General features: G+C 34.7%; 1 protein-coding gene across 1 annotated transcript in view; it reads left to right on the plus strand.

The window, feature by feature from the left end:
• ZNF782 (zinc finger protein 782) overlaps positions 1 to 16634 on the plus strand; it is a 101002-nt gene that overhangs the window by 13961 nt on the left and 70407 nt on the right. Inside the window, 1 exon segment of the mRNA XM_046021852.1 lies at positions 15117 to 15212. Within this exon segment, the coding sequence (XP_045877808.1) occupies positions 15117 to 15212 (96 nt within the window).

The raw sequence follows: 16634 nt of genomic DNA on the forward strand, positions 1-16634 counted from the left end.
GGTGTTCAGAAATCAGCCAATGTGGTCTGCCACATTAGTGGGTAAATAAAAACTGCAGAATTACAGCAGTAGATACAAAAAATATTTTTTGACAAAATTCAACATCCATTCATAAGAAATACTCTCTGAAAACTAGAAGTAGAGGAGAGCTTCCTCAAGCTGAGGAAGAATGTCTGTAAAAGACCTCCTGCTGAATAATATCATCTGGTGAAAGACTGGATGCTTTCTAAGATTGGAAACAAGGCAAATATATCTGCTCTCACCACTCCCAAGAAAGTTTACCAAGGTCCCAGCTATAAAAGAACATACAAAAATATTCTATAAACCAGCAACTGATAATAAGAAAACAAAGTAAAATACAATGCCATTTACCACCACTCAAAATAGTGAAATACTAAGGTATAAATTAAACAAAACATGTACAGGGCTTTTATGATGAAAACTATATAACCCTGATGAAAAAAATCAAAGTTCTAAAAGAGTGTGTATAGTTTGTTTAGGGATTGCAACACAGTAAAGATACTAACTCTTTCAGAATAGGTAACTGATATATTAAATGTAAATGTTAAGCCAAGCAAGATTTTAAAAACCACAACAGCATTATTCCAAATTTATATGTGAAGCCAAAGTAAACAGAACAGATAAAATAATGTTGAACAAGAAATATAATGTGGGAAGCATCACTATCTGAATTAAAGAACCCAGAAATTTACCCATGAAAATACAACTAACTGATTTTTGAGAAAGGAAAAGATAGTTCAGTGGGAGAAAAATAATGGTACAGAGCAAATGGATATCCACAGGCAAAAATAAATATATATATATATATATATATATATATATATATATATCAACAGACATAACTATATAGAAATTAACTCAAAATGTACTATAAATTTAAATGTAAATGTAAAATGACATAAAATTTGGAGAAAATTTTTGGACCAAAACCTTGGTGAAGCATTCTTAGATATAACAACAAAAACACTGATAAAAATTGAACTTCATCAAAATTAAAAATTTAGACCTTGGAAAAACCTTATACAGAGGATGAGAAGACAAGTCACTGATAAGTGTGAAAATGTGTAAATCATATATTCAACAAAGAATTCATTATAAACTCACAAAATTCAATGGTAAAAAAAAAAATTAAACAATGTGAAGGAAGGAGGGGAACACTTCCAAAATCATTTTATGAGACCAGCATTACTCTAATACCAAAACCAGACAAAAACACCCCAAGAAGGAAATTAGAGGCCAATATCCTTGATGAAATATATGCAGAGTCCTCAACAAAATGTTAGCAAACTAAATTCATCAATACACTGAAAAATCACATAGCATGATCAAGGGGAATTTATTCCAGAGAAGCAAGGATGGGAATGGTTCAATATCTGCAAATCAATCATTAAGATATATCACATTAACAAAATGAAGGATATAAAAATCATGTAATTATATTAGTATGCAGAAAAGGCATCTGACAAAATTCAGCATGCACTTATGATAACAATTCTCCATGAAATGGGTACAGAGGGAATGTATCTAAACATAATGAAGGCCACATATGACAAGTCCACAGTTAACATCATACTGAATGGTGAAAAGCTGAAGGTTTTTCCTCTAAGATTATGAACAAGGATGCCTACTCTCACCATTTTTATTTAACATCCTCTTGCGGTCCTAGCCATAGCAGTTTGGCTAGAAGAAGAAATAAAAGGCATCCAAATTGGTTAGGAAGAAGTAAAACTGTCACTATTTGCAGATGACATGAAACTATACATAGAAAAGCGAAAGTACCTCACTTAATAAAGCTGCAGAATATAAAAAATCACTATTTGCAGATGACATGAAACTATACATAGGAAAGCTAAAGTACCTCACTTAATAAAGCTGCAGAATATAAAAAATCACTATGTAGAAATCTGTTGTGTTTCTGTACGCAAATCCACTATCAGAAGGGGGAAAAAAATCACAGTCACAATAAAATTTAAAAAAAAGAATAAAATACCTAGGAATAAATTTAACCAAGGAGGTGAAAGACACACCATACACGGACAACAAGAAGACACTGTACACTGATAACAATAAGACATTGATGCAAAAATTGAAGAGAAATAAATGGAAAGACATTCTGTGCTTATGGAATGGAAGAATCGATATTGTTAAATAGCCCACACTACCTAAAGCAGTCTGCATCAAAATTCCAATGACCTTTTTCACAGAACTAGAAGAAACAATCTAAAATTTGTATGGAACCACAAAAGACCCCAAATCACCAAAGCAGTCTTGAGAAAGAACAAAGCTAGAGGCATCCCATAACATTTGATTTTGAGAACCAGAGAGAGAGGCGAAATTTCCTGAGTTCTTACAATCAGTGGAACTTAACACCTAAGACATTAAAAACCAGTGGCTTAACATCTGGGAGAGCAGGGGGATGAGAGGAAACTGAGTCCCCACCCAAACAGCCCTGCAGTGATACAGCGTAGGAATAGTGGTTTGAAAATAGCCTGGGGTATATCAGATGGAGATTTATTTACTAATCTCAGAGCCTGTGCTGGTGGGACAGGGATCATTCAGTGACTTCTCCAGGAATAAAGGAGTTGGCAGGCACCATTTCCCTCCCCCAGCCCACCCCCAGCATAGCAACCTATGGGAACCAGCACAGTACCAGGACTCACTACCTAACTTGCTAACAGTGCCCACTTCACTCCCATTGCCCTATGGACATGTGACTTCCAACAAGGCCTCAGCACCAGCTTTCTTCCCACAGAGGACCCTCCCAAACCTTTTGTTAACACTGTGCATCCTACCTTCAACCTCCACAGTCTGTGCTTCTGCGGATCTACCCCCCGCCAATACACTCCTGGTCAGAGCCCATCCAAAGTACTGTGACAGGACTGGCAGAATGTAAGCAACCACAGCAACAGGGAGAAAGATAACCATGTACTGGGGGAAGATACCTGGTCTGACTACAGGTCCCACCTACCAAGGAAATCTTACTGGGGGACAAAACAGGGAAAGTGTCCTGTACTTCAGTACTATTGCATCTCTGGCAAATAACTGGTCTGACTCTCATCAAGCCCAAGGCAGCCCCAAAGTGATCACTATCACCACAGCAACTAAACCCTGCCCACACAAGTAGAGAGACGTTGAAGACAACTGTCCAAGGAAAAAGTGCCTCAGCCACAAAAGAAAACACAAGCAACACACATAGGAGACACCTCTGGAGTACTAGGTTCTCATGACCAAGGGACACTCCACTGCAGGGCACTACAGAATCTCTTTTTCATAAGGCAACTAATTTTAAGGGCAGGAAATGCAGCTGACTTTCCTAACACATAGAAACTACACAGAAAGTCAAAATGAGGACACAGAAGCATATGTCTTAAATGAGAAGACAGGACAAAATCACAGCAAGAGACATAAACAAAATGAAGATAATTAATATGCCTGATAGAGAAATTAAAATAATGGTCATAAAATTACTCAAAGGATTTGATAAAAGAGTGGAGGACCTAAGAGCTACTTTAACAAAGAGGTAGAAAACATACAAAAGAACCAATCAAAGAAGAACTCAATAAATGAAATTAAAAATCACTAGAAGGAATGAAGTAGACTAGAGGAGGCAGAAGAATGGATGAGCGAACTGGAGGAAAGCAATCAAGCTGAACAGGTGAGAGAGAAAAAACTAATACAAAATGAAAATAGATTTAGGGAACTCGACAACACCTTGAAGCATACTAACACGCCTGTTATATGGATACTCTATACCTCTATAGAGTATATATACTCTATAAGAGTATACTCCTATAAGAGACTTATTTCAGAACTAAAGACAGGGGGCACCTGAGTAACTCAGTTAGGCATCTACCTTCAGCTCAGGTCATGATCCCAGAGTCCTGGAATCAACCCCTGCATCAGACTCCGAGCCCACTTCTCCATCTCCCTCTGCCTGCCAGTCCCCCTGCTTGTGCACTCTCCCTCGCACGTGGTCTCTCTCCCTCTCTGTCAAGTAAGTGAATAAAATCTTTAAGAAAAAAAGAACTAAAGACACATGTAGACTGAAAGTGAAGGGATGGAGAAGTATTTATCACAAAAATGGATATGAAAAGAAGGCTGAGGTAGATATGCTTATTTGGACAAAATAGACTATTTACTTAATACATGGATAGTTAATATATACTATTATATTTGTCTTCAGCTTATATTGAAATTATAGTTAGTTAATATACAGAATATTAGTTTCATGTGTATGATATAATGGTTTACCCTTCCCATACAACACCTGGTACTCATCACAACAAATGCACTTCTTAGGCCCCATCACCTATTTAACTGATCTCTCCACCCACATTCATTCTGGTAACCAGTAAGAAAAGAGATTTTTTTTTTTTTAAGATTTTATTTATGTGTCAGAGAGAGAGAGAAAGAGAACAAGCAGGGGGAGTAGCAGGCAGAGGGGGAAGTAGGCTCCCCACTAAGCAAGGAACGCAGTGCAGTACTCAATCCCAGGACTGTGGGACCATGACCTGAGCCAAAGGCAGATGCTTAACCGACTGAGCCACCTAGAAAGAAAGAAAAAAGATTTTAAAACAAAAACTGTAACAGGACACAAAGTACATAATATAATTTAAAAGGGAACAATAAGAACTGATAACAATATGCACCAACACAGAAGCACCCAAATACATAAAGCTCATAATAATAAACATAAAGTAATTGGTATAGTAATACAATAATATTAGGGAACTTTAATACTCCAGTTACATCAATGAATAGATCAAACAGAAAATCAACAAGTGGCTTTAAATGACACATCAGCCAGATGGATCTGATATATAGTCAGAACATTCCACCCTAAAACAGCAGAATACACATTCTTTTCAAGTGCACATGAAACATTCTTCCAGAATAGATCACATATTAGGACATAAAACAAACCTCAACAAATTAAAAAAGACTAAAGTCATACCATGTCTTTTCTGATCATGGTACTTTGAAAATCAAACAGAAAAAAGAGTCTGGAAAGAGCAAAAATACATGGAAGTTAAGTGACATGCTACTAAACAATGAGTATGTCAACAAGGAATCAAGGAAGAAAACAAAAAATACATGGAGACAAACGAAAATATAACGGTCCAAAATCTCCAGGACGAAGCAAAAGTGGTTCTGAGAGGTGAGTTTATAACAATACAGACCCACCTCAAGCAAGAAAAATCTCAAAAAACTACCCTTACACCTAAAAGAGCTAGAAAAAGAACAAACGAAACCCCAAACCAGTAAAAGGAAGGAAATAAATATTAGAGCCAGAAATAAACTTAATAGAAACTAAAAGCAAAACAAACAAACAAACAAAAAACAGTAGAACAGATCAATAAAACCCAGAGCTGGTTCTTTGAAAAAATGAACAAAGTTGATAAACATTTATATAGACTCATCAAAAGAGAGAGAGAATTCAAATAAAATCAGACATGAAAGAGGAGAAATACATTCAACACCACAAAAACTTAAGCATTTGGGCAGACCTATTACCAGCAGTGAAATTGAATCAGTAATCAGAAACCCCCAACAAACAAAAGTCCAGGACCAGAGAGCTTCACAGGCAAATTTTACCAAACATTTAAAGAAGAGTTAATACCTAGTCAAAAAAAAAAAAAAAGAGGAAAACTTCCAAATTCATTGCAAGAGGCCAGCATTTGCCCTACACCAAAAACAAAGACTCCACATAAGAAAGAGAAAATAAGATCTGAAGTATGATATAGATGCAAAAAACCTGGACAAAATATTAGCAAATCAAATCAAACAATACATAAAAAAATCGTCCACCACAATCAAGTGGGATTTATTCCTGGGTTTCACATGTGGCTCAGTATTCACAAATCAATCAATGTGATACATCCCATCAATATGGGAAAGGATATTAAACTGTAGGAACATTTCAATAAATGCAGAAAAAGCATTAGACAAGACACAACATCCATTCGTGATAAGAAAAAAAAAAAAACCTTAACAAAGTAGATTTAGAGGGAACATACCTCAAAATAACAAAGGCCGTATATGAAACACCCACAGCTAATAACATCATTCTCAGTGGGGAAAAACTAAGAGTTTTTCTCCCAAGGTTAGGAAAAGACAAGAATGTCCACTCTCACCACTTTTATTCAACATACGATTGGAATTCTTAGCCACAGCAACAAAGCAAAACAAAGGAATAAGAGGCATCCAAATTCGTAAGGAAAAAGTAAAACTTCAACTATTTGCAGATTACATGACTCTCTATATAGAAAACCCAAAAAACTCAAACCAAAAAAAACTGCTCAAACTGATAAATGAATACAGTAAGGTGGCAGGATAATAAATCAACATATAGAATATAGAAATCCATTGCATTCTATATAGAATATAGAATATACATTCTATATAGAATATATGCAATGGATTTCTATATTCTATATTCTATATATAATATATATTTCTATATATTATATATATATATTATTTCTATATTCTATATATTCTATATATTTTTACATATATATATAGAATATATATTCTATATATTCCTATATATTATACTATATGCATTTCTATATCCTAATAATGAAGTAGCAGAAAGAGAAATTAAGCAAACAATAAATAATTGCACCAAAAAGAATAAAATGCATAGGAATAAACTTAACCCTGGACGTGAGAAGACCTATACTATGAAAACTATAATACATTTATGAAGAAAATTGAAGAGGACACAAACAAATGCAAAGATATTCCATGTTCATGGTCTGAAAGAAAAAATACTATTAAAATATACATACTACCCAAAACAATCTACAGATTTAATGTTATCCCTACCAAAACACCAAGCATTTTTCACAGAACTAGAATGATCCTAATGTTTGTATGGAACCATAAAAGATCCCAAATAGCCAAAGCAGTGTTGAAAAGGTAGAACAAAACTGGAGATATCACAATTCCAGATACCAAGTTATATTACGTGATGCTATAGTAATCAAAACAGTATGATACAGACACAAAAATAGACACATAGATCAATAGAAGAGAATATTGAGCCCAGAAATGAACCCACATTAACATGGTCAGTTAATGTTCAACAAAAGCAAGAACATGCAAGGGAAAAAAGACAATCTCTTCAACAAACGATGCTGGGAAAAGTAGACAGCAATGTGCAGAAGAATGAAACTGGACCATTTTCACCATACACAATAATACTTAAGATGGTTTAAGGATCTAGACGTGAGACTTGAAACCATAAAAATCCTGGAAGAGAACACGGGCAGTAATTTCTTTGACATTGGCCATAACAACATCTTTCCAGATAGGTCTCCTGAGACAAGGGAAATAAAAATAAACTTGGCACTACATCAAAATAAAAAGTTTCTGCACAACAAATGAAAAAAATCAAAACTAAAAGGCAACCTACTGAATGGGAGAAGATATTTGCAAATAATAGGGCTGATAAAGGGTTAGTCTTCAAAATCTATAAAGAACTTATAAAACCCAACACCGAAAAAACAATCCAATTAAAAAATGGGCAGAAGACTTGAACAGACATTTCCCCAAAGAAGACATCCACATAGCCAACAGACACATAAAAAGATGTTCAACATGACTTATCATCAGGGAAATGCAAATAAAAACCACAATGTGATGTCAGAATGGCTAAAATCCAAAACAAAAGATAAAACAAGTGTTGACAAGGATGTGGAGAAAAAGAAATACTCTTGCACTATGGGTAGGAATGCAAACTGGTACAGCCACTGTAGAAAACAGTATGGAGGTTTCTTACAAAGTTCAACTACAAAGTTAAAAATAGGACCAAACTACTGGGGATTTACTCACCAAGTACAAAAACACTAATTCAAAGGGATACATGAACCCATATATTTAGTGAAGCATTATTTACAATAGCCGAGAGATAGAAGCACCCCAAGTGTCCATAAATAGAGGAAGTTGTGGTATATACACGCAGTGGAATATTACTTGGCCATGAAAATGAAATCTTGCCATTTGCAACACACGGATGGAACTAGAGCATAATGCTAATAAGTGAAATAAGTCAGTAAAGGACAAATACAGATAACACTATGATGTGGAATTGAAGAAAAAAATAAAAGAACAACAAAATAAAAGAGAAACCAAAAAACATACTCTCAACTGATGGTTAAGAGAGGGGTGGTGGGTGGGGCTATGGGTGAAATGGGTGAAGGGGATTAAGAGTACACTCTTCTTGATGAGCACTGAGCAGTGGACAGATTGGTGAAACATTTTATACTCCTGAGACTAATATAAAATTGTATATTAACTATACAGGAATTAAAAGTTTAAAAACTTTTTCATTATTATAATATTTGCTAAAGGTAAACTGTTACCTGTGATTACAATTTCCTGAAAGCTCAGATGATGGTTAGAATTTTTTAGCTGCCAAGTTCTTTCATAAGTATATGTTTCTTCAACATAATGCTATTACACACTTAATAGACTACAGTATAGTATAAGCATAACATGCATTGTGAAACCAAAAAATTCATGTAATTTGCTGTAATTCAGTATTCTTTTATTGTGATGGCCTGGAGCTGTACTTGAAATATCTCTGAGTTATACATAAATAGGTCTAAACAGAGAAGCTAGCAGCAATAAAAAGTAGATGATTTCAATATTCCACTTACAGTGATGGAAAGTCTAGACATAAAAATTAATAAAGAAACAGCTGATTTGAACCTGATAGACCAGTTGGATATAACAGACAAATATAGAACCTTCCATCCATCAGAAGCAAACATAATTTTCTCAAGCACACACATTATTCTCCAGGAGAAATGTTAGGTTTAAAAAAAAAAAAAAAGCAAATCTTAACAAATTTTAGAAGATTGAAATCATTCTGAACTATAAATCAACAACAACAAGAAAATAAGAAAATTCAAAAATGTGGAAACTAAACAACACAGTTAAATATTGGGTCAGAAAAGAAATGGAAAAATAATGTAAAAACTATCTTGAATCAAGCAAAAGCAAAAATACAACATGCTAAAAGGTATAAGATGCAGCAAAAGCTGTAGTAAGAGGGAAGTTTGTAGCAATAATGCCTATATTAGGAAATAAAAAAACATCAAATAAACACCTTTATGTCTCAGAGAACTAGAAAAACAAGACCTGACCTGAGCCCAAAAGGCAGGAAATAATAAAGTTTAGAGCAGATAAATAGGGAAAATAGGCAGCCAAATATACTTTATCCATTAGGGCTGTCATTCAGAATGGAAGGAAAGATAAAGAGTTTCCAAGACAAACAGCACATACTGGGTCACAAATCAATCAGGATTCAATCAGTACAAAAAGGTTGAGAGCATACCATGCATATTTTTGGACCACAGTGCTATGAAATTTGAGGTCAACCACAAGAAAAAACTGGGAAGGAACATAAATACCTGGAGATTAAAGAACATTCTACTAAAGAATGAATGGGCCAACCAGGAAATTAAAGGAGAATTTTAAAAATACATGGAAGGAAATGAAAATGAAAATACACATTCTAAACCCATTGGGATGCAGCAAAGGCAGTCCAAAGAGGGAAGTATATACCAATATAGGCCTTCCTAAAGAAACCAGAAAAGTCTCAAACACAAAACCTAACCTTACACCCAAAGGTGCTGGAAAAATAAGAGGAAATATAGCCTAAATCCAGCTGAGAAGGGAAATAAAGATTAGAGCAGAAATCAATGATACAGAATTTTAAAAAAAACAAAAACTGTAGAACAGATCAATGAAACAGCTGTTTCTTTGAAAGAATTAACAAAAATTGATAAACCCCTAGCCAAATTTATCAAAAAGAGAGACCCAAATAGATGAAATCATGAATGAAAGAGGAGAGATCACAACAAACACCAAAGAAATATGATTATAAGAGAATATTATGAACAATTATATGCCAACAAATTAGGCAATCTGGAAGAAATGGATGCATTCCTAGAAACATATGAAATAACAAAACTGAAACAGGAAGAAATAGAAAACCTGAACAGACACATAACCAGCAATGAAATTGAAGCAGTAATCAAAAGACTCCCAACAAACAAATGTCCAGGGCTGGACAGCTACATGGGGATTTCTATCAACATTTAAAGAAAAATTAATACCCATTCTTTTGAAACTTTTCCAAAAAATAGAAGTGAAAGGAAAACTTCCGAACTCATTCTATGAGGCCAGATCCCCAAAACAGACAAAGACCTCACTAAAAAAGAGAATTATAGACCAATATCCCTGATGAACGTAGATGCCAAAATTCTCCTAAAGATACCAGCCAATAGGATCCAACAGTATATTAATAGGATTATTTACCAAGATCAAGTGGGATTTATTCCTGGACTACAAGAGTGGTTCAACAGCCACAATTCAATTAACATGATACAACACATTAACCAAACAAAGGATAAGAACCATGTGATCCTCTCAGTGCAGAAAGGCATTTGACAAAATACTGCATCCTTTTTGATTTAAAAAAAAAAAAACTCAGAAAAGTGGGGATAGAAGGAACATACCTCAGCATCATAAAGGCCTTATACAAAAGACTTACAACTAATATCATCCTCAGTGGGGAAAAACAGAGCTTTTACCCTAAGGTTAGGAACACGACTGGGATGTCCACATTCGCTACTATTGTTCAACATATTACTAGAAGTCCTAGCTTCAGCAATCAGAAAACAAAAAAGAAATAAGAAGCATTCAGATGAGCAGAGAAGTCAAACTTTCACTCTTTGCAGATGTCATGATTCTCTATGTAAAAATCCCAAAGGACTCCACCAAAAAATTGCTAAAACTTATACAGGAATTCAGCAAGGTCACAGTCTATAGTCAACACACAGAAGTCTGTTGCATTTCTATACATCAACAATGAAGCAGCAGAAAGGAGTCAATCCCACTTACAGTGGTACCAAAAACTCAAAGGTACCTATCTAACCAAAGCAGTAAAAGAATTGTACTATGAAAACTACAGAATACTTATGAAAAAAATTGATGAATACACAAAGAAATGGAAAAACATTCCATGCTAATGGATTGGAAGACCAAATATTTTTAAAATGTCTATACTACCTAAAGCAGCATGCACATCCATTGCAATCCCTACCAAAATAACACCAGTATTTTTAACAGATCCAGAAGAAACAATTCTAAAATTTATATGGAACAACAAAAACCACTAAATTCCAACACAATGTTGAAAAAGCAGAACAAAACTGGAGGTATCACAATTGCAGATTTCATGTTATACTACACAAAACTGTAGTAATCAAAATAGTATGGTACAGCAGAAAAAAAAAAAAATAGACACATAGATCAGTAGAACAGACAGCAAACCCAGAAATGAGTCCTCAACTACATGGTCAAACAGTGTTAATGTCCAACAAAAAGATAATAATATCCAATGGGAAAAAGACAGTCTCGTCAACAAATGGTATTAGGAAAACAAATGGTTTTGGGAAAATAGATGCAGAAGAATGAAACTGGACCACTTTCTTACACCATACACAAAAATAAATTCAAAGTGGACAAAAGACCTAAATGTGAAACAGGAATCCATCAAAATCCTAGTGAAGAATACAGGTATCAACCTCTTTGACCTCAACCACAGCAAGTTCTTTCCAGACTTGTCTCCAGAGGCAAGGACAACAAAAGCAAAAATGAACTATTGGGAGTTCATCAAGACAAAAATCTTCTGCACAACAAAGCAAACAAACTAAAAGGCATCCTATGGAATGGAAGAAGGTATTTGCAAATGACATATCAGATAAAGGGCTAGTATCCAAAATCTAAAAAGAACTTACCAAACTCAACACCCAAAAAAATTAAAAATCAAGTCAAAAAAATGGGAAGAAGACATGAATAGATATTTCTCCAAGAAGACATACAAATGGCTAACAGACACATGAAAAAAATGTTCAAATACAAATCAAAACCACAATGAGATACCATCTCACCAGTCAGAATGGCTAAAATTAACAACTCAGGAAAGAATGGATGCTGGCAAGGATATGGAGAAAGGGAAACCCTCTTGCACTGTTGGTGGGAATACAAACTGGTCCAGCCAATCTGGAAAACAGTATGGAGGGTCCCCCAGAAAGTTAAAAATAGAACTGTGCTAACTCAGCAATTGCAGTACTCAGTTTTTACCCAAAGTGTACAAACATAGTGATTCAGAGCAATGTCCACAGTAGCCAAAATACAGAAAGAGCCCATATGTCCATCAACAGATGATAAGGAAGATGTAGGATTGGGGGGGTGGGATATTACTCAGCCATCAAAAACAATGAAATCTTTCCATTTACAATGACGTGGATGAAACTATAGTGTGTTATGCTAAGCAAAATAAGTCAATTAGAGAAAGAAAAATACCATATGATTTCACTCATATGTGGAATTTAAGAAACAAAACAGATGAACATATGGGACAGGGGAAAAGAGGGAAGCAAACTATAAGAGACTCAATGATAGAGCTCAAACTGAGGGTTGATGGAGGTGTGTGGAGAATGGGCTAAATGGGTGATGGGTGTTGTATGTGATAAACCACTGAATTCTACTCCTGAAAGCATTATTGCACTGTATGTTTACTAACTAGAATTTAAATAAAAAGTTGAATGAAAAGAAAATAGTGTCATGTTGATAGCATAAAATGGGATAAGAATACAGTCTCTTTGCGTCTGTGGTCTTTATCCCCAAAACACAAATTCTATTTTTATCCCCAAAACATATCAGACAAGTATCCCATACTGAAGGACTTTTTGCAACGTCTTCTAAATGTCAAGGTTATCAAAACCAAGGCAAGTCACTCATAATCTAGAGGAGTTTAAGGAGACATGATAACTAGATATAATATTGTATCCTGGATGGAACTATGGAACAGAAAAATGAGATTAAGGGGGAAAAGTGAATATCAAAGTATGGATTTTGTTTAATAATTGTCAACATTATATTATTAGTTGTGACAAATCTAGGAATGTTAACAGTAGGGTAAATTGGGTACAGCATATTTAGGAATTTTCCTTCCTATCCTTGCAGTTTTTCTGTGAATTTAAAGACATTCTAAAATAAAAAATTTCTTTTTTTTTTTTTAGATTTTATTTATTTATTTGACAGAGGGGGAACACAAGCAGGAGGAGTGGGAGAGGGAGATTTTTTTCTTCATCAAAAGAATTCTTGCCATTTGCAATTACATGGATTGACCTAGAGGGTATAATGTTGAGTGAAATAAGTCAATCAGATAAAGACAATTATATGATTTCACTCATATTGGAATTTAAGAAACAAAAGAACAGACCCCCCCCCCAAAAAAGAGCAAACAAAAAAGCAAACTCTTAAATGTAGAAAACTAGTGATTGTCAGAGGGGAGGTGGGTGGGGGAGGGATGAAATTGATAAAGGAGATCAAAAGTACATTTATGGAGCACTGATAATATATTGTTAGTTACTGGTTTTGTTGTATTATTTTAAATCTTTTGAGGCCTTTTCTGGTATGTAGTTAAGTTACTTGGAATTAATTTATTTCAGGGACTGCTTTAAGCTGTGTTTTGTTAGATTCAGAGCTTGCTTTAGGACTCATTTGGCTCTTCTGTTAAGCAATAAACATCCTTCTGGTATTCTTCCCAGTTGGCCATGAAGTAGATTTTTCTACCCTGGCTGGTGGCAACAGAAGCTTCCTACATCTATGTATGCTTTGATAATTTTTTCAGCCTATTCTTTTTCACTGGTCTTTCCCCATCCTTGAGTATTTTTCTTCCATACTTGCACAAGTTAGTACTTAGGAGACTCTTCTGCAAATATCTAAGACTCCATATCAGTACAGCTTTTTCTTCTCTAGTATTTCATCCTGGTTGTCATGATTCAGTTATGTTACTTCAACTTAATGAGTCAGCTAGGCTTTTTTGGTTCTTTTGTTCTGGGTTAAACTCTTCTTGGCAGTAAGCTGTGTGATAAGGGAAATTTTCAACTTTTAATGTTTGTGGGCCCTGCTCCTGGGCTTTAACATTTACTGAGACCAAAATAACTCAGCAGAACCTCAAAACATGGGCTCTGTTTCTGCCCCAAGCACATGTTGTACATCAATTAGAAGAAGAAGACGACGAACAAGAAGAAGAAGAAGAAGAAGAAGAAGAAGAAGAAGAAGAAAAAGGAGCATTCCAAACATTAAGATAAGAAAAACAAAACAAAAACTCTGCCTGAGATTAGTCATAGAGCCTTGCATGTAATAACAACATAAGATAAGGTCTGTAACTTTCTGGAACGTCCTTCATCTTGTTGATTTGTAACTCTTTGTGTAAAGAACATATATAACCGTGCACTAAATGTTCCTTCTCTGGAAGACTCTCTTGCTTGTGAAGATTGTGTATCCCCGGCAGTTGTCCTAACTTGGGCTCAAATCAAACTCTTCCTTTCTCTTTAAAAATTTTTTTTAAGATTTTATTTATTTATTTGACAGAGAGAGATCACAAGTAGGCAGAGAGGCAGGCAGAGAGAGAGAGAGAGAGAAGCAGGCTCCCCAATGAACAGATAACCCGATGCAGGACTCGATCGCAGGACCCTGACATCATAACCTGAGCTGAAGACAGGTTTAACCCACTGAGCCACCCAGGCGCCCCTCTTTAAAATTTTTTAAAGTTTATGTTCTTTTTTTGTCAACACGTGATAATTCTAGGACTCACATCATCTGTTTTCCTATTTCAGGTATTTCTGTCTGCACCGCCTGGTGTCTAAAGCCTAAAAACTATTTTATATAGTTTGTACACTTTTTTAGATATGTGGTATGGAGAAGTAAATCAGTTCCTTTTACTCTATTATGGCCAGTTTGGAAAGTCCTTCTAAACTCTCTTCTTTAAAGCATGGACACTGAGCATTTTGGAATTTAACGTTACTTAGGCTTGTGATTTAGGGGGTTAAGAAGATTGGTGCTTTATAAGCATTAGAAAATATTTCTTGTGATCATTCCCCTCCCAGAAAAGTTGCAGTGAGCACCCTAAATGTGCCACTTTTGAAACTATACCTTCCTTCACGTTCAGAAACAGTGAAACCTATGCAGCTAAACTGAAGTGCTAAATTATTTCCCATTTACAGGGTACTGCTTTGCAAAACCAGAACTGATCTTCACATTGGAACAAGGAGAGGACCCATGGTTATTAAAGAAAGAATTTCTAAGAAAAAGCTCCCCAGGTGAGTTATTGAATACTGGCAGAAGGCATCCAAAAAAATTAGATCCAAAGTGATCAGCTAAAAAAAAAAAAAAAAAATAGAACCAAAGCAATCAGCTGGAAGTGAGCAGTTTAAAATGTTTTTCAGCACTGTCCTTTCAGAGGCTTTTACATTTTAAATTACAAAAATAATAGATCTAATAAAATGTGGGGGAGGAGGCCAGTTAACACAAGGAGTGGGTGGTAAGCATATTGATGTTCTCATCTCATCATTCTTAACAGTAAAAACATAAAAACTAAGAAAAATTAATAAAACTACTAAAATTGAGAATCAGCAGATTAGAAAAGAGAACGGAACCATAATTTTTTCATCATATAATAATGAGTTACTAGATGTCATCTAAATATATAGAGATAGTTAAGGAATTACATAATATAATTGGAAAGGATAACTACTGGAACAAACCGCAGCCTTCCTAATTATTAGAAGTTAAATATGTTTAATAGAGCAAAGATAACAGACCTATTACTAGAAAAGTTTCTTAAAAAGCTATACAGAGTCCCCAATAATATTGTGTCAACTATACTTCAAATTAAAAAAAAGAGAGAGCAAGTCCTCAAGACAACTACCACATACCGCATTCATTGGTTCTTTGCTACTCAGCATATAGTTATACTTATAGCTAAGATTTATAACATGAAATGATTGGTACAAAGCAAAATCAGCAAAAAGAAAAGGGACAAAGTTCAGAGGAAACCAAGTGCAAACTTCCAAGACCCCCAAGCAGTGAATGTTGTTTACCTGGCAAGTTCATTAGAGACTAGGTTCTTGGGAACCATCTCAAAATCTATTTTTAGATGCCTAAAAAGTAATATATATAGTTTGAAATATAACCATGAATTGTTAAGCCAAAAACATTTTAAAACTTAATATTTATTTACCTAATACTTAAGAATCAGTTCATGTCAAAAACAGATAAGAAAAGGGATATTTTGATAAAGCTAAAAAAGTTTTAAAGGACATTAAAGTTTTCAAGTATTATGTACCAAATTATCAGGATTCATAAAACAAAAGCTGGCAAGAGTTATAAGGAGAAGTAGGTATACATTAGATATAATAGACCTTAATATGCCCCTCTTCCATACCAGACTCAGTAGGGTCTAGAATAAGGCTCAGAAAACTATCCCTAGGTCAAATCCTGCCTGCTGCTTTTTTTTTGGTAAAGAAACACTTATTGGAACACATAGCCATGTCCATTTGTTTATGTATTCACACTGCAAGGCAGAGTTGAGTAACTTCAGTTTGAACTACAGAAGCAACATAGACTTTAACTGCTTAGGTTCTCTTCTATGCGGATTTTTTTCAATACAGCACATGTAAATGTATTTTCTCTTTCTTACAATTTTCTTTTCTGTAGCTAACTTTATTGTAACTATACAGTGT

Source organism: Meles meles, chromosome 11, assembly GCF_922984935.1.
Source record: "Meles meles chromosome 11, mMelMel3.1 paternal haplotype, whole genome shotgun sequence".
Classification (NCBI taxonomy): Eukaryota; Metazoa; Chordata; class Mammalia; order Carnivora; family Mustelidae; genus Meles; species Meles meles.